The 23,591-nt window shown below is 39.5% G+C and overlaps 2 protein-coding genes across 2 annotated transcripts in view; both read left to right on the top strand.

The window, feature by feature from the left end:
* LOC143020166 (phenoloxidase-activating factor 1-like) overlaps positions 1-1,617 on the top strand; it is a 37,423-nt gene extending 35,806 nt beyond the window's left edge. The window contains exon 9 of the mRNA XM_076176328.1: positions 974-1,617. Coding sequence (XP_076032443.1) covers positions 974-1,090 — 117 coding nt within the window. The 3' untranslated portion in view covers positions 1,091-1,617. The remainder of the gene's footprint in view (positions 1-973) is intronic.
* A 12,844-nt stretch (positions 1,618-14,461) lies between these two features.
* The window catches only part of LOC143020308 (venom serine protease-like), a 109,865-nt gene continuing 100,735 nt past the window's right edge, over positions 14,462-23,591 (top strand). The window contains exon 1 of the mRNA XM_076176600.1: positions 14,462-14,485. The gene's annotated coding sequence lies outside the window, so the exon portion shown is untranslated. The remainder of the gene's footprint in view (positions 14,486-23,591) is intronic.

The following is a 23,591-nucleotide window of genomic DNA, read 5'->3' as shown; positions in this document are numbered from 1 at the left end:
TGAAATATAAAATATATCTTTTCAAGTTTTTGAAGAACAGGGCCCCCAGTTGCCCCTTTTTGAACAATAGCAGTCCCAGTTATGCCCTTTTGAAGAATAATCTAACCAATTCAACCTAACCTAACCTAACCTAATCTAATCTAAGGTTAGATTAGGTTAGGTATTAATTACTGAAGATTCACTTATTGGATGAAAGAGTAAAGGCTTATTGTAGATATGTAAATGTATAATTAAGACCCTTTGAACAATAGGAGCCCCAATGTGAATTGGTCTAATAGCACCTCATCCAATAGGTAGAATTAGCGTAATGAAAGATTGTTATGATACTGAATGGTCTGGGACCAACCTAACTTAACCTAACCTAACCCTAACCTAACTTAACCTAAGGCTGGTTTTCTTAAGACTAATTGATCTAATAGACAAACCAGTTTTAGATCAAATGTCTAAAGACCAATTGGCATATGAGAAGCAAACATATGAGAAGCATTGGACCAAATGTCTGAGACTAGTAATGATATGTCTTTACCTTTTCTAACTGAGCAACTAATATAACAACAGTATTTACAACATGCCTTTACTTTCTCAATCTGAGAAACTTCTAATACTATGATACTAATGACATACCTTTACTGTTTCCCGTCAAGTAATTAACATCACTGATTTCAACGTGTTCTTACCTTGACATCTCTAGCAACTACTATTTCTATACTTCAACAATTTACCTACTTTTTCAGCTCAAGCAACTAGATTGTCATGGCATGGTCTTACCTTTTCATCTCTAATAACTACTACCACCACTCTTACAGCTTATTCTTTATATTATCATCTCAACCAACTAACACAAGTGTGGTGCTGGCACTGTGCACTTACCTTTGCTGCTGTGGTAACAAACACCACTATAATACTTCTATTTTCAATCTAACCAAGTACCTGATATTATTATGATGCTGAAGACATACCCTCACCTTTTCAGCTCGGCCTGACATCCTTCGGCGCTGCTGCTCTACAGTGTGGAGCGGCCGACACCCCTGCTGTCTACACCGATGTCGCTTATTATAGGAATTGGATTGTCAGTAACATGAGGCCTTAGATACAGTGACCAGAAAGATGTGGGAGAGCACCCAGAGACAGAAGAAGATAGTTTATTATCCTCAGTAACTATCCACCAAATGGGGACAAATGCACAACACAAAACTTCACTCACCCTTCTCCTTTAGATTTTTTTTTTTTTTTTTTTTTTTTTTAATAGCTTTGGATATTACAAATAATTTCCAAAAGAAAGCAGTGGCCAAGTGGTGGTGAAAGAATCAAAATGTATAATCTAGAAGTCCTTACTCAACTAGACAGAATTGCCATCATCAAATACAAAACCTGTAATGTACACCACTGTGATATATGATTGATAAAGTTAATTGTAGCCCCTACCAGTCTGGAGTCAAGAACAAAACTGAAGGGTTTAAGAGGTATTTGTATGATTCAGTTTTTGCTCAATCTTTATTGTTCATTGCATTTCTTAATGAAATCATACAAGAAATGTTTAAGTATGAGAATACCATGAAATTATATTAAAATACGTATGACTAATATTTAAGTAAAATAGAATTTTGAAAGCCTGAAGGGTCATATTATTAAACCTCATAGAATTATGGGATGACAATCCCCATTTACTAATGCCTTTACTATTATCACTGCCATTATTATCATTGTTATCTATACTGGAACTATCATTATTAATATTATTATTTATATCATTATTATTACTATTATCATCATTATTGTTATCATTATCATTGTTATTAATATCACTATTATTATAATTATTAGTTATCATTATTGTTATTATCATTATTATTATTACTTTTTACCATTATTATTAGTTATTATTGTTATCATTATTGTTATTATAGTTATTATTAATAATATTATCATTATTATCATTTCCTTGTCTGGGGTATTGGTTGCATGTTATTGTGGCAAAAGTAGCATGCAGTTGATACTTTAGGGTCTATATGACACTTTTAAACTATGTCCCTCATTATGCTGTCTCCCAACCCCTTGTTACTGTCTTGTACAATTTCTCTGAATATTCATTTCCTTTTTCGCCTACCTACCCTGTGGTGGGGGCAAAAGAACACTGTCACCAAGTTTTTCCACTTGGATCATAAGAGGCGAGAAAAAAGGGACAGGGATTGGGACCAGGCATCCTTCTCCCTGTAGCCCCATAGGAGACATTTCTAAAAAAAAAGTGAAGGCATAAGGGGGTCTAGGAGTTTTCCAACAAGCACCCTAAGGTTTGGGTCTCTTAATGTGCGTGGATGTGGTACAGATGAGAGTAAAAGGGAAGAGATAGGTAGTATGTTTGTGAGAAGAAAGATGGATGTGTTGGCTTTGAGTGAAACTAAGTTGAGAGGGGAGGGCGAGTGTAAGTTTGGGAGTGTAAGTGGGAGGTTATCAGGAGTGAAGAGAGGGAGAGAAGGGGTGGCTATACTAGTAAGTGAAGAGATAGGTAAACATGTAATGGAGTGGAAGGAGGTTTCCTCAAGGATAATGTGGTAATGAAGGTGAAACTGGGAAAGGAGATGTGGGTTTTTGTAAGTGCATATGGGCCTGGCAGTGAGAAGAGTGTAGAAGAAAGGCTTTTTGGATGGATTTAAATGAGTGCATAGAGGCATTAGGGAGAAATGTCAATGTAATAGTACTGGGAGACCTTAATGCTAGGGTAGGAAATGAACCAATTGATGGAGTGGTTGGGAAATGTGAAGTTCCAGAAAAGAATCTTAGTGGAGAGTAAATGGTGGAGATGTGTATAGAAAGAGAGTTGATGATAGCAAATACAGTGTTTCGGAAGAAAGTCAAGCATAAGTACACATGGGAGAGGGTAGTGGATGGAAGGGTGGTAGATAAAGCATTAATGGGCTATGTAGTGGTAGATAGGAGTATAATAGGAAGAGTTAAGGATGTATATGTGCTAAGGGGAGAGGTGGGGGAATATTAGATCATTTTTTGGAGGAAGGTAAGTTGAGAGTGGAGGATACATGGAGAAAGAGGAGAAGGACAAAAGGTAGGGAGGTGCTTAGAGTGAACTCTAAATGAAAAGGAGGAGTACAAGAAGAAGCTGAGAGAGGAGTGAAGGATAGAGTGGAGGAGGAATGGGGATGGTTCAAGGAGGGAGTCACAAAGTGTGCAAAGATGGTGTGTGGAACAAGAAGGACAAGAGGAAACAGAAGGAAGGGTAGTGAATGGTGGAATGAGGAAACAAAGAAGGTTGTACAAGAGAAGAAGTGAGCTTTCACAGATTAGTTACAAAATAGGATGAGGGAGTCATATGAGAGGTACAAAAAAAAGAAAAGAGAAGTAAAGCACAAGGTAAAGGAGGCAAAGAGGAGAGCAGATGTGAACTGGGGTAAGAGTATGACAGAAAATTTTGAAAGTAATAAAAAAGATGTTTTGGAAAGAAATTATGAGAGGAAGAGGAGGCAAATCAGGCAGAGAAGAAAAGGTAAAAGGTGCAGATGGAGAGTTGATAATGGAAGAGAAGGCAGTAAGGGGAAGATGGGCAGAGTATTTTAGGGAGTTCCTTAATGTGAGGAAGGGAAAGATAGTTGCAGTAGGAAATGTTAAGAAAATGACCGTGATGAGTTAAGAAAATGGAGGAGAAATAAGGAAGGATGAAGTGAAGGCAGTTGTTAAGATGATGAAAGCACATAAGGCACCTGGTCTGGATGGATGCCATGCAGAATGTCTAAAAAAAGAAGGTACAGTGATGGTGGACTGGCTGGTGAGGTTATTTAATGTTTGTTGGAGGGAGGGTAGAGTGCTGGAGGACTGAAGGAGTGCCTATATAATTCCACTTTACAAGGGAAAAGGGGACAAGTGTGAATGTAGTAGTTTGAGAGGTATTAGATTGTTAAGTGTAGTTGGGAAGGCTTATGGGAGGATCTTGATTGATAGGATTAGGAGAGGAACAGAGGGAGTAATTGGTGAGGAACAGTGTGGATTTAAGACGGGTAGAGGTTGTGTAGATCAGATTTTTGTGGTAAGACAGATATATGGGAAAGCTATAGGAAAGGGGAAGGATGTTTTTTGGGCTTTTATGGCCCTGGAAAAGGCTTATGACAGGGTAGACAGGAAGACACTATGGGAGGTTTTGCGGATATATGGAATAGGAGGAAAACTTTTGGGAGCTGTCAAGAGTTTTAACAAGAGTAGTAGAGCATGTGTCAGGATAAGAAATGGAGAGAGTGAATGGTCTGAGGTAAAGGTGGGACTTCGTCAAGGATGTGTTATGTCGCCCTGGCTATTCAACTTGTACATGGATGGGGTGGTGCGAGAGGTAAATGCTAGGGTGGTGGGTCAGGGATTGGAGATGGTTAAAGAAAATGGAGAAAAGTGGGAGGTGAGCCAGCTGTTGTTTGCGGACAACACTGCGCTTGTGGCAGGATCGGAGGAGGGATTGAGGAAGTTGGTGACAGAGTTTGGGAGAGTGTGTGATAGAAGAAAGCTAATGATAAATGTGGGTAAAAGTAAGGTGATGAGATGTACAAGGGGTGAAAGTGGCACCAGACTGGAAGTGAGCATTAAGGGAGAGCGACTGGAGGAAGTGGATAGTTTTAGATACTTGGGTGCAAATGTGGCAGGAAAAGGTGGAGTGGAGGTGGAGGTAGAATGTAGATTGAGAGAAGCAAGTAAATGCCTTGGTGGATTAAAAAGTGTAATGAGGAATAGACATTTGGGAATAGATGCTAAGAGGAGGCTGCATGAAGGATTGATTGTGCCAACAGCACTGTATGGAGCAGAAACATGGAACATAAGAGAGGAGTTTGAATGTGTTTGAGATGAGGAGTCTGAGAAGTACGATGGGGGTTACTTGGCCAGATAGAGTGAGAAATGAGGAGGTGAGGAGGAGAACAGGGGTGGAAAGGGAGTTGGGAGATAGGGTTGATGAAAGAGTATTAGGATGGTTTGGATACATGGAAAGAATGAGTGAAGAAAGACTGGTAAAAGAGGTGTGGAAGGCAGATGTGGAGGGAGTGAACATGAGGGGACGTCCTAGGATGAGGTGGATGGATGGGGTGAAGGGGGCTTTGGGGAAGAGAGGAATGTCTGTTGAGAAAGGACGGGAGAGGACAGAAAACAGGGGTGAATGGAGAATGGTTGTATATGGATGATGTTGTGATGCATGAGGTGGAATGGGTGGGGGGATGGGGGGTGAGGTAGTATGTGTGAGCAAAATTTGACGCAGCCTAAAGGGATTTCTCCCTGTCTTCTTTTATGCATGGGGGGACATAAAAACTTTTGACTGCTCTCAACAGCTTTCCTCCTACCACATATATCTGCAGTACCTCCCACAGTGCCTTCCTGTCTATCCTATCATAAGCCTTTTCCAAATCCATCAAGGCCCATGCTAAGAGGAGATTGTAAGAAGGAGTGACTGTGCCAACAGCATTGTATGGGGCAGAAACATGGAGCATAAGAGAGGAAGAGTTTAAATGTGTTTGAGATGAAATGCGAGTCTTGATAGTTGCTGAGGTCACACCAACGGTCTCGGGGGACAAATAGGTAGTTTGGGGTGAAGATTAAGGACGATAACTTCTAGTAGGGGAAGCTTCTGATAATTCTTCTGGTAGGTGAAGCTTCTGGTAGTCAGGAACAAGATGTCTGATGATAATTCGTAAATAGAGAATATAACAGAGTGTCGATACAATTTGGGAAAACGAAGGCTGAGCACTTCGCTTGAAGAAGGCGGGTTGTAGTAGTGGTCCAAAGGAATTGTTTAGCAGAGATGTCATAACCGATGAATGTGGAATAATTTCTACGCAGATTCAGATGACCCGAAGGTGTCTGCTTCTCCTCCTTTCTTTTCTTCTCAGTGTCACTCTGTGTAATCTCTCTCTGTTCTCTCTGTTTCACTTCTCTATTGACTCTGGTCTTTCTCTGCATCATCTTTTTATACTCTTGGGAATGGGAGCCGACATTTCAAAACATGGCAAAACGTCTGTAAAGTGGCAGTTTAAAGGCCTTCATCCAATGGGAGAGCAGAGTGAGTATTTCCCGCCATATTATGATACACTTCTCAGCTTGGCATCATCTGATAATACGTAATGGCGTGCTCCAACATACAGGTATTGTGCAATGCATAATATTTTAAGAATTATATTCATATGTTATAGAATATGATACAATATAAAATATACATTACATGTCATATTCATGCAAGGCGGGCCTTAGAATTACAAACAGGAGATTTTATTCACACAAGGACATGGCACAGCACAACCACAGGATTCTACTCACATTAAGGACGTGACAGTATTTACCTAATTGTATTTACCTAGTTGTATTTTACGGGAAGGGGAGCTATGCTCAAAACGTCTATTACTCTGTGGGGAAAGCTGTTTTTTCAGGTCTCTTCTATAACTGTCTTGATTTTCTTTCCGTGTCCTCTTGTATTTCTACTATCCCCTTTTATTAGATCCTCTCTGTCATCAGTTTCTATGCCCTCCATGATTCTATAGTTATCAAGTCTCCTCTCTCTCTTCTTTGCTCAAGTTTTGCTAGTCTCTCTTCATATGATTGTATTTACCTAGTTTTTATTTACCTAGTTGTATTTTACGGGAAGGGGAGCTATGCTCGTGGTGTCCCGTTTTCGTATCTCATTTTATCTAAACTATTTTTAAATTCATGTATTGTTTTTGCACACACCACTTTCTCATCTAACTTGTTCCAACTGTCAATTACTCTGTGAGGAAAGCTGTTCCTTTTCAGGTCTCTTCTATAGCTGTCTTTTTTTATTTTCTTTCCATGTCCTCTTGTATTTCTGTCATCCCATTTTATCAGATTCTCTCTATCAGTAATTTCTATGCCTTTCATGATTCTGTAAATAGCTGTCAAATCTCCTCTCTCTCTTCTTTGCTCTAGTGTCTGTAGTTCAAGTTTTGCTAGTCTCTCTTCATATGATAGTTTTGAGAGTGTTGGTGCCAATTTTGTAATTGCTCTTTGTATTCTTTCAAGTTTTTTTATACATTTTTTTGCACTTGGTGACCATATCGTTGCTGCATATTTCAATCTTGGTCTTATCAGGGTGATTAGAATTTTCTTCACCATTTCTTCATCCAGGTATGTAGATGCAACTTTGATTGTTCTTATTAAATTATAGGTTTCTCCAAAAATCTTATTTATATGTTTCTCAGATGACATATTATTCATTACAATAACTCCCAGGTCCTTTTCATTTTCTACTTTTTTTATTTCTTCTTCTCCCAATTTATATGATCCTGTTATTCTGTTTTTACTTTTTCCAAATTCCATTATACTACACTTCTTTGTATTGAACTCCATCTCCCACTTCCTACTCCATTCCTGTACTTTAGATCTCTCTGCAGTGATTCACAATCTTCTTCCGTGTTCACTTTTTTCAATAGTTTTGCATCATCTGCAAAGAAGCTCATATAGCTTTCAATTCCTTCATCCATATCATTAATATATATAGCAAACATTATTGGGGCCAGAATTGTTCCTTGTGGAACACCGCTTATTACTTCATCCCATTTTGAGTGTTGGTCTCTTATCACTACTCTCATTTTTCTTTCTTGCAAAAAATCTTCCATCCAATTTAGCAGTTTGCCCTGTATTCCTCCTTCAGTTTCTAATTTCTTAAGCAACTTCTTATGTGGTACTTTGTCAAAAGCTTTTTTTAGGTCTAGAAATGCACAATCAGCCCATCCATCTCTTTCTTGTATTATATCTATTAGCCTTGAATAGAAACATATTAAATTGGTGACGCATGATCGTCCTTGTCTGAATCCAAATTGCCTTGGATTTAGCACGTTTTTTCTAAATATTTTACCCATCTATTTTTGACAATTCTTTCACAAATTTTTGCTATTGTACTTGTTAGAGAGACTGGCCTATAGTTGGTAGGGTCTTCTCTATTTCCCCTTTTATATATAGGTACTATATTTGCTTTTTTCCAATCTTCTGGAACTTTACCTTCTTTCAAGGAACTGTTTATTATGCTATGTATTATCTCTGCCAGTTCATTCCTGCATTCTTTCAAAATCCAGTTTGATATTTCATCTGGTCCATGGGATTTTCTGACACCAAGATTACTCAAGTGTTTCAATATTTCATTCTTTGTTACTTCTATTTCTTTCATAGGGGGGACTTTCTCTTTCCATTCGATCTCTTCAGGTTGTATGTTCTCCCTTGTAAACACTGATTTAAAATGTTTGTTCATAATTTCCGCCATTTCAATTTCCTCTGTGTATTCAACTCCTCCTTGTCTTAATTTCTCCAAATCTTGTTTGTTTTTTCAGTTTGTTGTTTACAAATCTGTAGAATAGTTTTGGTTGATCTTTACATTTTTCTATGACATCTTTTTCATATTTTCTCTTTTCCTCTCTACACGCTTGTACATATTCATTTCTATAACAAGTATGTATTTTCCATTTTTCTGGTCTTTTGTTTTTCTTCAATTTGGCCCAAGCTTTGTCTCTTTTGTCTTTTATCTCCCTACAACTTTTATTGTACCAGCACTTTACATATTCTTTTTCTTGTTTTTGTCTTGGGACATACTTTTCTACTCCTTTTTTATAGATTTTTGTCAAAATATTCCATTTCTCTTCTACTGTTGTATCTTCTTTGTGTATTCTTTCCCAGTTTTCATTTTGGAAGAATTCTCTTATTTTATAAAAATTTGCTTTTTCATACATCAATCTTCCTTTTCTATATTGTTCATTTCTTTTCATGTATTTTTTCTCATTTAGTTCTAGTTCTATCAATATGTGGTCACTTTTGCTTATTGGTGCCTGGTATTCTATCTTTTCCACTATTTTAGGTTCTAATGTGATTATTAGGTCTAGTCTTGATGGTTCTTCTTCATTTCTATACCTAGTGTTCTCTTGGATCCATTGTGTCATTGTGTGGTCAGTAATCATCTCAAGTAGAACACTTCCCCATGAGTCTTCTCCACCCTTTACGGTCATCTCTTCCCAGCATATTTCTTTGCAATTATAGTCGCCCATCATAACTATTCTTCCTCAATCTTCCATTATCTCGTTTAGTGTTATTCTTGTGTCTTCTAACATGCTTTTATGTTCATTCTCTTCCCACGAGGCTGTTTTGGGGGGCACGTAGTTTATTACAAACTTTCTGCTCTTCTTATCTCTATCTTCTACTTCTGTCATAATCATCTCTACTCTATTCTTCCCATATGTGACACTCTTCACGTTTATATCCTTCTTAGTCAGGAACATAACTCCACCCCCTTGTTTTATCTCTCTGTTTCTAATCCAATACTTATATGCATTGTGTCCTATGCTGTTGGGTGGTAGTGGACCTTTTAATTTTGTCTCAACAATTCCCATTATGTCCGGATCTCTTTCTTTCAGATATTTGTTCAGTTCATTCAGTCCTGTTATTAATCCATCTATATTTGTGTAGGATACTCTTAACTTTCTGTTATTTCCATTGTATTCTCTGTTTCTTTTGTGTTTCTCTCTGTTATTTTCCATTTCTTCAATTTCATATTCACTACTCTCCAGTAGAATTCTTGTTTTTCTGTCTCCGTTCTGGTCTCGTTTTTTTTTTTCTTAGCTTCATGTATTTTCCTTATTTCCTCCTCTCTTTCCTCTTTATTCATTTCCCTTTTTATCCATACCTTTTTATATTGTTCACTTGTTGCTAGTTTCCCTGTTTTGGATAAAATATTCTCTGCCGTCGTTTGTGACCTGAATTTAATCTTAATTGGTCTGGTCTTGTCTGTACTATATTTCCCGAGCCTGAATTTCTCTTCAATTTGTTTCATTATTTCTGGCTCATCTTCCTGAACTAATTCTAGTAAATTTCTTACTTTTTCATTTTCCTCTTTGATTCTTGTGGTTCTATCTGGGTTATGTTTCTCTTCCATTCCTAATATTATACATTTCTTTCTCTCTGCTAAGTCTCTTACTATATTCTCCTTCTGTCTCATCACCTTAATAACTGAGTCTTCAGTTTGTTCTTTCATTTGTTGTTTGATTATGTCAGTAAATGCAACTTTGCTGTTTTCTTGGATTTTTTCCCAACCCTCTTTGTTGTCCTTACTATTCTCCTTTAAGACTTTATTCTCATCTTTTACTTCTTTTAACTGTTTTTTTTTTTTAATTCTTCAATTTCCTTAGTTAAGTTTTTGTTCGCCTTCTCTAGTTCTTCCAATTTTTCAACCCTCTGCACAATGTTGTTAACGTGACCGAACCTAAGCTCCCAGTGCTCGATCATCTTATCGAGCTTCTCTTCTAGGCTTGTCAATCGGGGGGGGGGGTTGTGTCCCCCCCCCACCCTCTTCAAATCCCTGGAAAATATTCTCATCACCTTCTACTGTATTGCTCTTATCTATACTTCTAATCTTTACATTTTTGTTGATTCCGTCCTCTCCCAAAGTCATCGTCTTCAGTTCGTCTCTTGTTTACATTCTCCTAGCTTCCTGGACCATGTCATTCTCTTCTTCATTTCCTTCCATTTCTCTCAATATCCCTTCCCTTCTCCTTCCCTATCACTTCCCCACTATTCCACGAGCACTCCCCTTCCCTATAAATACAAAAAGGCACTTCCTGGATGTTGAGATCCACGTAGTTTTTCCTTTTTCTTTGGAACACCAATTCTCGCCGTCCATTCGGTGAAAGGGTGTGTGTGTGTGTGTGTATGTGTGTGTAAAATTGGAAATGACAGTATTCTGACAGTTCACGATATAAATTAAACTACTTGTGGACCCAAGAGAGTGGGTGTTGGTGGATATAAGGAGAAGTGAGCTGGAGATTTTTGGTAACACGATAGGAAGGGGTGGAAATTTGGGAAAACCCTAACACTCACTCTCTTGGGTCCACAGATAATTTCATTGTTATCGTGAACTGTCAGAACCCGTTTTCAGTTCTACATGTATTCGTGAGAATTTGATCCCCTCTTTCACAAACATATATATACACACATATATAATGTACATATATATTTGAAAACTAAATATATAGGATTTTGATTTATGCACCGATTATGAATACAAATCCACTTTTGTAATGAGAGCAACAAGCATGATGTGCCACGTAAAGTTGGCTAGCGACCCCCCCACACACACACACACAAAAAGAGAGAGAGAGAAAATGGGAATACCTTAAGTGAGAAACTGTGGGAAATACAATCAAATTTAATAGAGGAAGATATTAGACTCGGTCCAGGGGAGAAGTGACCCTTCGGGACTGTACTTCCAGATGTGGGTAACGAGGATGACTTTCTCTGACGTTCGACTTGTAAGAACCACCACCTGCAGGTACCCACCGTTGTTCCTATAATGAAATCAACAAGTAAGCAAATAGAGATATAAACAAGTAAGCTGATGGATAGATAAGCAGGTAAATGAATACATGCATGGGCAAATAGATGGATAAGAAAACAAGATAAATGAGTAAGTAAATTAATCAACTCACTGTCTAGTTGATATAGAAACGTGGAGTCGTGCAGATCGTCTTAGGTTTTTATCTAGCTGAATCAAGAATTCACTGTATCAAGTGGTTCATTTATTAGATACGCGTTTGGCGAAGATGTATTTGTACAGCTCGCAAGTGGGGGAAAAACGAGGAGAGCTCCTGTTTGAGGTGCTACTGCTCTTAAAATGTACACACGTAACTGTCTCCTGGAGCAAAAGTTACCCCCCCCCCCAACGCACACAGTTCCTACCTCCCTCCCTACTGGAGGTGCACCCTTACGGCCTACCGCTTGATTCCCAGACCAAGGCCAGGTCGTGACTAAATCTGTGGACCCTTCCGACATCTGCCACCGGCCTCTTAGACCGATGGACCTCAAGACAACATATTTTATCAATTACTATTAACCCTAGTGTCTAGATGTGTCTTTTTTATGTTGTATTTAATCGCCTGGTGTTTGGTGGAGGGGATACTGGGTTTTCATGGGTTAATCGACTTTTCAGCCAACCATAATTTAAACTAAAGCCGAATAAAGACCTTTAGAGGCCCAAAGTGCTGAAAAGATTATAGTACCTCTTTATATGTATATGTAATTCAAAATAAAAACAGTACTAAACCGTAGAATAACAATTTATTCTTAGGAGTGAAATAAAGATATTGTAAAAAATGTTAAATATATTTTCAGTAATCTATACAGTACCAATATGACATTCATAAAAATGTAATATCTAGTTGAGAATAGAAACTACTCTAAATCCTATGAAGAGAACTTCATTCAGTAGAAAATGCGTATGGGAAATAGAGTAGTTATTAAAATAAAGTAATGATTGATATATATTTAATTTCTTCAGTGGTTTAATAATATGGATATTATTATTCTACTATCAATAATATTCTTGTGTATATATTTTCTATCTATTGCGGGACCCCTTTTTATGGGTCCTATTTCAACTGCAACATTTGCACCGCGGTCCATTGTAAATCCAGCAATGAAAAAAATAAAATCTGTGTTGTCCCTCTCCTCCTGTAAGACCCAAGGAACTACTAAGTATTTCAGCGGCTTTGACCCATCGTTTTTCGCTCATATTTCCGAAATAACCATTCACATCAGTATGATATATTAACACAGCCTAATTCACACCCGGCCATAATTTTTGACGTTAGCGTGCATTTACAAGTGTATTTAATTACGGCGTTTACTCTTGATATTAAGTGTGTCGTAGCCCAAGGTCTAAATATACAGGTCAGACCGTTTGAATTATTGTGCGCAGCATCTGACGTCATTAGGCTGGGTCCGTTTTCTCTTTGTGAAACACTGAAGAAGACTGTGAAACGCCAAGGAAGACAGGAGCTATAATATTTTATATTATATATATATATTATATATCATATATATTATATATTCATATATATAGACAGGAACTATAATATTTTATATATATTTATATATATATTTTATATAATATTTGTCAGAATATAACTAATTGCGTGGAGCGGTGCGAGCGAAGGCAACGACATTCCCGAACGACGCACCAGCTTCAACTGACAGCTATAGGACCCGTGAACCCCACTTTGAACAGCCAGGTGACGTTCACGGGCCCGCTGCGCCAACTCCCTCGAAATTCGGTCGGAAGTGGTTAGACCTTATATCCTTAGATCTTGTCGTAGCCGACACCCGTGAAGTAAATCGAACAGGTGAAGTCGTGACGTCATCACAAACTACCTCGTGTATCCCAGCTTCACTTGTTCGATTTACTTCACGGGTGTTGGCTACGACACACACAATATCAAGAGTAAACACCGTAATTAAACACACTTGTGAATACACTATAACGTCAAAAATTATGGCCGGGTGTGAATTAGGCTGTGCTAATATACCATGCTGATGTGAATGATTATTTCGGAGATATGAGCGAAAAAACGATGGGTCAAAGCCGCTGAAATACATAGTAGCTTGTTTGGCTTGATGGTTAATCCATGCGTGGGTCGAAGGTGTCTATGCTGAATAGAAACGCCTCGTGTGGGCAAGAAAATCTTCGACAGATATGGTCTTGTTGGGTTATGACCAGTGTTTTTTCGGCGCTTCTATCATTGTGAAAAATATCACTTTGACGTCGTTTGTTGCCTTTTATTTCACGTTTTGGTCTATATAATCAAGGGTGTTGATTAGTTGTGACTTTCAAAGAATAGAATAAGAGTGTTTACTCTTAAAGTTCCACTGCAGGAACACCAGAAGCGCGATGCAACCCCTGAACCTTCACGGTCGCTTGGTAAGATCTGGATAGTGCAAAGTACATGTAAAGTGTCGACCTTTGGGTTGGCTGTGGTTGTGAACGGAGTCTAAAATCAGTGGGATCAGCTAAGCTCCTAACACCATATGAACCACTTTTACACTGCATCTTTGATGTTCACCGTTGCAGAGAGGAGTTAGAAAGATATGAAAGTGCATTTTGAATATTAACCAAAATGCACTTTCCGGGAACCGAGCGTAGGCCTTCCACGAACGAGGTGGGCACGTCGCCTGCAGCTCCGAAAGGTCGCCTTGCATGAGATGGTGTATGATTATAATTATTTATCATGACTATCCTAATTTATAAAACTGAAAGTTAAGTTTCTTAAAATGACTTATCTATTGGCTTTTGACAAAGATATGGTGAATATATATTTCACCTATATTTTTCATTATAATGGTCTATGCATATATCTTCTATGAGTATATGTATATGCATGGCTAACTAAAATTGTCTGGCAATGACTAGAAAAAATATATATTTACCAGCCCTGGAGGTCAGATAAAAACAGAATTAGGTTTGTGAGGTTAGCTAAAAATATTTCCATTCCCTGCCACAAGAGGCGTGGTTGTCCTATGAAAACAAATCCTAAACAATGCTTGGTGATTTTACAGTCAATTAGTTCCTCGGTTGGTGTGTGTCCGGTTGCAGAGAACAACCAAAGGTGTGAAGGTTCCCTGATGAACCATATTTCCGTCGTAAATGGCTGACAGTGATCAAAACTGCAAGAAAGGAAGCACGGTAACTATGTTAGTATGTAAATGAACTCCCTCCCCTGGAATCTGTTCTCAACGTGTCAACTTTCGAGATGATTTTCTTTATATATACCGAATGAATAGTAAGAATGGTTAATTAAAACGCTTTATCTTATGTAAGTTAAGGAGAGCGTCTTATTGAACGTGCATGTATCGATTATGGTTCCGACAGGTTTTCAGCCAGAAACCGCCATAGCAAAGGCGACATCGTCAAAGAAATGGTCATTAATGGTAATTATAACATTCTGCTGATTCAGACATATCACTAATTTGATTAACGTGAACTTTTTAACTGATACCTGTAAGTTAAGAAAAGTAAGCAAAACTACCGTTTCTAGCAAAGCATTCCTGGAATAGCTTGATTATCTTAAGCAGCACCTGCATGATCAGTACCAATGAAACAATATTTAAATAAATATATAATGCCCCCAGAACGACGCCATCAGTATTAATCCCTGGACCTTCAATTATATGAAATTCGAATAATGCGATTGTGTGAGGCCGTTTTACGGGTTAGAACCAGAATATCAGGTTAGGTTGTGTTCTACCCAGGGCTTGGCCCCATTGACGGAAGGTGCACACTGATTAGTATATGTTTGATATTCAAAAATACTAAATGTACAATAATTCGTATAATGAAAGGTCTCGACGAACTATAAAAATAGGAGGAGTCATTCATGAAACACCAAGTCCACCTAATCTAATGAATGAAATCGCTTGAACAAAGCGAATGAAGTACATCTCTGCAGCAAAAGGAATGCTGGAGATTATTTCGACATACGCAGACCAGCTAACCCTCCCCCTCCCCCACACACCCTCCGCCTCTGACTGGGAAATCACCGCCTAAAATCGCCTTACGGCAGTCTGGACGAAGCATGTAAATCGTTTTCCGTATTCAGTAGGATACACAGCGCAAGTCACAACCAGGATCAAATCCGAGATTGCTGTCACTCCAGTTGAATACTTTAAGACTACTCGTCCACCATTAAACTCGTTTGTTATAATAACTTACACTACAAATAAATATCTGGCTACTGCTACACGATTTTATTCACTTGAAGATTTGACTCCTTTGCTGCTGCTGCTGCTGCTGCTGCTATGTAGGACCAACTCGCGGGTCTGCTGAATGTTGCGAGTGGAGTAGTCAAATGTTAGATGTTAGAAGTTCACTGATCAAGTTGCACTGCCCACTAGAGCCACCGCGCAGTCTTTTCCTTCTTCATTATATTTTGTGTCCCTCACTGCTCCTCTGTCCCGCTCTCCGCTTCGGCTCCTCCTCCTGCTCACTGCTTCTCCCCATCACGAAGTTCGTGGTAGAGGAAGAAACGCGGTTGCAAACAAATAAAACAGGGATAAAGCAATAAATGCATAAGCAGGAGAGTAAAAATAAATCGTCCCAGGTGGCACTTTTCCTCTTGTTCTAAATGACGCTAGACTATTTCATTCATCTCTGTAGCAAAGATATGATAGACGATTTCGTTTAACTTCTTCCCTACCGGATGGCACTTTTCCTTTTATTCCTGCCACTGCAAATCTATTTTATTCGCCCATGTGGTACCCTTCCATCGGTAGCGAAGTTCTTTTTTATGGTCTTGGTGGTTCACCCAACAGGATCTTAAAGTTTCGAACTGTACGAGAAATTTCCTCCATCCACTGAGTACGCGGTTATTGATAGTTTCTCAGAAGTATATTGAGTATATATTGAGAGCGAAAAAAAAACAAGGACAAGGAGAAACTGAGAGAAGTGTGGGTGGTGGAAAAAGAAAAGGGGGAAGTAGACGTAGAAAAACAATTGGTATGTTTTAAGAAGGAAGCGGCAAGGTGTGCAAAGATAGTATGTGGGACGGGGAGAATGGGAGGGAATAGAAGGAAAGGTAGTAAATGTCGGGATGAAGATATGAAGGCGGTAGTAGAGGAGAAGAAGCAAGAGTACGTGGATTGGTTGTAAGATAGAACTAAGGAAGCACATGAGAGGCACAAGAAGAAAGGAGAAGCAAAACGTACGGTGAGGGAGCCAAAGAGAAGAGCTTTTATTAAATGGAATAGGTTAACAAGAAAATTTTGAAAGAATAAAAAGATGTTCTAGAAGGAAGTAAAGAGAGTGAGAGTGGGTTATTCAGGTAGAGAAGAAAAGTTAAAGGGGACAGATGTTAGTGGAAGTGAGGGCAGTATGGTGAAGATGGGTAGAGTATTTCAGAGAGTTGTTGGATATGGAGGAGATAGGGAGGGGCTGATTGCAGCAGTGGGAGGGGCTAGGAAGGGGACTGTGGCGGGAGAGGAAAATTACAGGACTCTAGGGAGATATAAGAAACAACATTGAAAATTAGGAAATTGGTAAGGCACGTGTTATTCGGAGTGTCTGACAAAGGAAAGAACTATTGTAATGAATTGGCTATCAAGATTGTTTAATGTGTGTCTAAAAGAGGGGAGAGTGTCGGGGGACTGGAAGAGCGTTTGTATAGTTCCGCATTACAAAGGAAAATGTGACAATTGTGAATATAATAGTTTTAGAGGAACAATTTTGGTGAGTACTCGTATAGTTGCAGAGGCATATAAGAGGGTGTTAATTGATGGGATTACGAGAGGAACAGTGGAAGTAATAAATGAGGAGCGGTGTGAGTTTAGAAAAGGTAAAGGGTGCGTAAATCAAAATGTTCTGGCAAGAAACATTTGCGAAAAATAAAAGCAAGGATATTTATGGCCTCTGTGGATTTAGAGGTTTATGACGGGGTAAACAGGAAGATATCGTGGGAGGTATTACCGATACACGGGATGTGGGAAATTTTGCTAAAGGGGAATCGTTTCTCTCTCTCTCTCTCTCTCTCTCTTTTTTTCTTTTTTTTTTTTTTTTTTTTTTTTTTTTTTTTTTTACCACACACTGTAGGACAGCCGTGGTTCAGCACTCTTGGACGGGGGTTCCCGAACTGCAGGTCATGAATTTTTTTTTCTGAGTCATGGGGGATCCAACTGTATGTACGTTTAGCCACACAGACCCGCGTATTGCTTTGTATCAAAAAAGCAAACACATCCTTCTCATTAAGATACATAATTAAATCAGTCCTTGTTCATAAACATTAACAAACAATAATATATATATTATATATATATATATATATATATATATATATATATATATATATTGTTACTGCTCTCTGTTGTGAATAATCTTTTGAATTTTAAAATAATGTATCTGCGATATTAAAAATAAGTTTTCAGAAGGTTTATAAAATGGGTCATGGTAGGTTTGGTACTACTGAAAGGGGTCACGTACTGAAAAGGTTTGGGAAACACTGCTCTAGCAGATAGTGGTGGAGGGCCTGTTGCACATCGGCCCCACAGAGTTTGCAACGTTCGCGGTTGTCTCTTCCTGCGTGTGCACGTGCCACCCACAGCGATATCCTAGGCGGATGCTGTGGACGGTAGATTCCGCCCTTCTACCAGGAGGCAGGTAGATTGCCTCGTACCTAGTGACGAGGTAGTACCACAGCGCTGATTCTGAAGTATGAAGTTTGCTGCGACGGTTGGACCTGGCCATTAATCTGGCATTCTTGTTGGCAACGCCTTTGATCCGGGTGATTGTGAGTGTTAGGGGAAATGTGATCTGATTCTCGTCGCTACCTTGACAGCATCATCGATGTGACTGGAGATACAGTGAAATGTTCCAGACCTTCCATGCTGGTCCAACAAGTGCAGCGAGTGCTGGATTGATGTCATTAAGTAGACGTCATCCGTTGTCTTCGCGGACCACATGACGTCAATAGCACCTTTTGAGTCTGTATGGTCCACGACTTCCCCCTCCCCTGTAGAGAGAGCGTGGTCCAGGTCCTTGGAGAGGACAGCAATCTCCGTCTGAAAAGTAGAGCTTCCGTCACTCACTCTCCATAGCGCGGTCATCCCATCGGGAGTTGTAAAAGCCGCGCCACACCTTCCCGTGAGGAGGTCCACAGACCCGTCTTTGTAGCAGGACAGGCTCGCTTAGGGTACGGGTGGGGTAATGGGCGTTATGACCTCAATAACCATGGGTCACAGCCATACCGGGTCGTAGTCGGCCTTCCTTCCGTTGAGGTGGAAAAGTTGAAAGCTGGCGCAGAGAGTTTGCCACTTGGGAGGGAGAGATTCATAATCTGTATGAGGGCCGTCTAGAGCACATCGTCGAACCAATTCCCGGAGTTCAAAGGTGTGGATCGCATTCTTTGCATGGGTCTTCCAGGAGTGACCAGTGGAGTCTCCCTCGGCTTCTAGGGCACTCAGGAGGTAGAGCTTCATTTCACTCTTCCTTGGACCGGTCTAAAGTCGGACGAGAAGACATGGAGTAAGCCTCCCCGCCCGCAGGCGAAGAGAGGTAACCCCCACCTCCTGTCTAAAATTCACCACAATGGTCCATGGAGGAGACACAGTGACAGTGCGGAGAGCCTGGTTTTGGAGGACTTCGAGCATGTCCCACGAACTGGGCCGGAGGGAGATGAGAGCCACAGCGCCATAGTCCACCACCGGGCATACCGCTTAAATATAAATCATCCGGAGGACCTTGTTCCCGGCCCCGGCTTAGAGAAAATTTAACCTTGTCTTCGTGGCTTCTCGGAGGTACCTGACCTCCGGAGCGAAGGAGAGCCTGGCGTCGATCCAGATGCCCAAGTATTGATAAGTGAACACCCAAGGGATGGTGTCGCCCTGATGAGTAAGGTGTGAGTGTTGCTTCCTCGGACTCGGACTCATTGTTCAGGTCTTTGTCGTCGATCCAGATGCCCAAGTATTGATAGGTGGGCACCCAAGGGAGGGTGTCGCCCTGAGGAGTAAGGTGTGAGCGTTGCTTCCTCGTCCTCGAACTCATTGTTCTGGTCTTTGTCGTCGAGATCATCAGTCCCAGCCTTCCACAATCCTGGGAGAGGCGATTGAGAACCCATGAGCCCTGCGAAGGAGGCACCCGCCCCCATTGACCACCAACGCGAGATCGTCCGCATAGCAGAAGAGACGAGCATTCTCCCCAAGATCAAGAAGAGCCAGGTTCTCTGTGAGCATGTTGAAGAAGGTAGGACTTAGAACGCCCCCCTGCGGGATCCCATTTTCTATCCTATGGTATACGGGTAGGAGTCCCTGGAAGCGCACTCTCGCTATTCTACCCATGAGGTAGTCTGCAACTCAGGTCAGGAGTCTGTCTTGGATCCCCTTAGCAGACAGGGATGCAAGAATGGCAGTAGCACTTGCTAGCTCTAATGCTTTTTCTAGATCCAGAAACACCTCAGTTGCAGGCTGACTACCGACCAATCCAAGAAGGGTTGCCACACAGTCAGTTGCTGCCACTCCTTTTATAAAACCATACATATTGTGATGGAAGGGTTCCATCCACCACAGGAGGCGATTGAGGACCATCCGCTCAGCGGTCTTGCTAATGCAGGACGTGTACCTGTAGCTGTTTGGGGTCTTGGAATTGGGAATCGGCACGATATCCGCCTTTTTCCACTCCACAGGGAGAAGCCCTGGCTTCCAGGAGGCATTGATGAGTGACAGTGCCGCCAGCTCCCCAGATGGCTCCCGTCGCCTTAAGAAAGTGTAGACCAGTGTTTTTCAACCTTTTTACCCTTGCGTAACCTTTAAAATAAATTGCATGTCTCAAGGCACCCCTGAGAAAAAAAAAAACATATACCATATCTTTCTCATCTTATTTTCATCGTAATAATAGGTTAGATAGGATGATCTCTATATTACATTATTACAATAACCAAGAATATGCCGTGCGTGTTTAATTATATTGCGTATATGAGATTAAATAAAAAATCAAAAGTGCATTAACTTATCTCACTTGATCTCGCGGAACCTTTAGAGACCTTTTGCGGAACCTTAGGGTTCCGGGGAACCCTGGTTGAGAAACGCTGGAGTAAAGTATCCCATCGCCACCAGGAGCTGTATCCTTGAACGTCTTGCGAACCCGTCGAAGTTCCTCGATTGTAAAGGGACAGTCCGTCGGGGCAGCCGTGGCCATGGCCGCGTGGATTACATCATCTCGATCCTGTCGGGGGAGGTGATGTTCCTGCCTGGCAGATGGGAGCAGTTGGGCGGAAAAGGAGCGGTCCGAAAATTGCTCCGCCAACACAGTTTTCTTATATGCTTCCATCAAGCTCCTGTTTGTCTCGATCGTGTTTGCAAGGAATAAATGTAGAAAAAGTTAATGTGGTTAATAAGATGAATATATATATATATTATATATATATATATATATATATACATATATATATATATATATATAATATATATATATATATATATATATATATATATATACAGGGAGCTCCAAAAAAGATGTAACTAGTTTGATTGGACTTTATTCAGACAGACTTTGAATAACAAGCTTAATACGCGAGATATATAAAGTCAATAAGGTTGGATTATGTCTTAAAGTCAAACTTCTGGTAGTCCACATGCTCGACGGGAGGCCGGCGTGAATCACGGTGACGTAGGGGGACAAAATGTACAAAATAAATCGGATGACCGTGATCGACCAGATGTCCAGGATGGGGGAAATGTTAATTTTGATAGGAGAAATGTTAATGAGGCATCGAATATCAATGAAGAACCAAATAATAATAATATAGAGCAAGGCATAAATAAAAAACAAAATGATAATATAAGACATGATATTGAAACTCAAAATGTGTCAAAAAGAAATAATCACGAGTTTCTTAAAACTATGTACTTTAATGCTCGTAGTATTAGGAACAAATTTCAAGAAATACAGGCGTATGTCAAAAGCGAAAATCTGGATATGATAGGAATAACTGAGACATGGTTAAATGGTACAGAGTTCGAAGCTGAATTTAATATTGCGGGATTTAAACACTTTCATCAGGATAGAAACCACAAGAAAGGTGGGGGTGTTCTATTGTACGTTAAAAACAATGTTCATGCTTGTGTTTTAGAGAAAGTGAAACAGGATGCATATGATAGTTTGTGGGTTGAGTTAACCCAAACAAATGGACAAAAAATGAATATAGGTGTAATATATAGGCCAAAGACATTATCATTAGCAGACGAAAAACTGTTATTTCAAGAACTGTCTAGTTTCTTCAACCGGGATTTATTGATAATGGGTGATTTCAATTTTACTGGCATTGATTGGATGACCCTTGAACATGGCCATATAGGTACTCGCTTGTTTGATTTTCTTGGTGACAATTACATATTTCAGCATGTAACAGAGCCCACAAGATATGGAAACTTACTCGATTTATTGATCACTAGCCGCGAAAGCATGGTAACTGATGTAGAAGTCGGTGAATCTGTTGCAAATAGCGATCACAACTTAGTCAGATTCAAACTCCTAAACAATTTTAGAATAGATACTTGTGCTTCTAAAATACCCGATTTCAGTAAAGCTCAGTTCATAGGACTACGTCAGGAGCTTCAGCTTACGGATTGGGAGGCAAAATTAAACGAAAGGCCTGTAGATCAGATGTGGGAAATATTTCAAAATACGCTCACTAAGATGATTCAAACTTACATTCCTTTTAAGGACAGACGTCCCCCAAATCAGGCTCGCCCAAAGTGGCTCGACAAAGAAACTGAAAAAAGTATTGCTAAAAAGAGACAGGCTTATAAGAAATATAAGTGCTCGGGTGCATCTAATGACTATGAAAGTTATGTATCAGTACAGAGAGATTTAAAAAAGACAATAAGAAAAAGAAAACGACAATACGAAATGAACATCGCTGATAAACCCAAAGAGAATCCCAAAGAATTCTATAGTTACATTAGAGATAAAAAGGTTGTTAGGAATCACATTGGTCCACTATTATCTGCTGACGGTCAACTTGAATATTCAAATGAAGGAATGTGTAATATCTTAAACAATTATTTTAGCTCGGTATTCGTAAACGAAACACCTCAAAGTGAATTCCAAACTGAAACCTGTGAAAAGTCTGGGGTAAACTTACTCACTACGGTAAATATAACAAAAGAAAAAATTAAAAGGTGTATAGACAAACTCAAAGTTAATAAAACACCAGGGCCTGACGGTTGGCATCCAAGAATCTTAAAGGAAATGAAAAATGAGATTGTTGTTCCATTAGAAATTATTTTCAAGAAATCCATCATATCCGGAGATGTCCCAAGAGAATGGAAGCTAGCTAACGTTACTCCCATATTCAAAAAAGGTGACAAAAAGAAACCAAATAACTATAGGCCTATAAGTTTGACTTCAATCGTAGGAAAAATAATGGAAACTATCATCAGAGATGCTATCGAATATCATTTAGAAAGTAACAGTTTGATAAATGATAGCCAGCATGGTTTCAGACGGAAACGTTCTTGCGTGACTAACTTACTCGAATTCTACAACACAGTTATCTCGAATCATGACAAAAGAAACAATATAGATTTAATATATCTAGACTTTGCAAAAGCTTTTGATACCGTCCCACACGAAAGACTACTTACTAAATTAGCTTTGCATGGAATAAGTGGTAGCCTATTAGGTTGGACTAGTAATTGGTTGAAAGGTCGAAAACAGAGAGTTGTTTTAAATGGAAAAACTTCTGGATGGAAAAGTGTTTTAAGTGGAGTTCCTCAGGGTTCCGTTCTTGGGCCACTTCTATTCATAGTATATATAAATTATATAGACCATGGACTAAAATCTACTGTTTCCAAATTTGCTGATGATACAAAACTGTGCGGAGTGGCAAATGATCACTCAAACCAATTAGATATTCAGGAAGATTTAGATCAATTACAGCAATGGTCTGAAAAGTGGCTAATGAAATTTAACACAAGTAAATGCAAGGTAATGCACATAGGTAAAAAAAAACAGTAAGTACGATTACAAGTTATTTGGAAATTCGTTAACAAAAGTGGATAGTGAAAAAGATCTCGGCGTAATTATCAGTAACGACCTCAAATCATCCAAGCAGTGTATTTCAGCCTCTGAGAAAGCAAATAAGATTCTGGGACTGATTGCGCGATCTTTTGATTTCAAAAGTCCATCACTCATTAACAAGCTATATAAATCGTTAGTTCGTCCACATTTGGAATATGCTGTTTCCGTGTGGTCACCGAATCTCATTAAAGACATTGACAGACTGGAAAAAGTACAACGGCGAGCC

This window comes from Oratosquilla oratoria, chromosome 39 (assembly GCF_046742065.1).
Source record: "Oratosquilla oratoria isolate Oo_2021 chromosome 39, ASM4674206v1, whole genome shotgun sequence".
Classification (NCBI taxonomy): domain Eukaryota; kingdom Metazoa; phylum Arthropoda; class Malacostraca; order Stomatopoda; family Squillidae; genus Oratosquilla; species Oratosquilla oratoria.
Note: the sequence above shows the minus strand (reverse complement) of the source record. Positions and strands in the feature narration are given on the sequence as shown.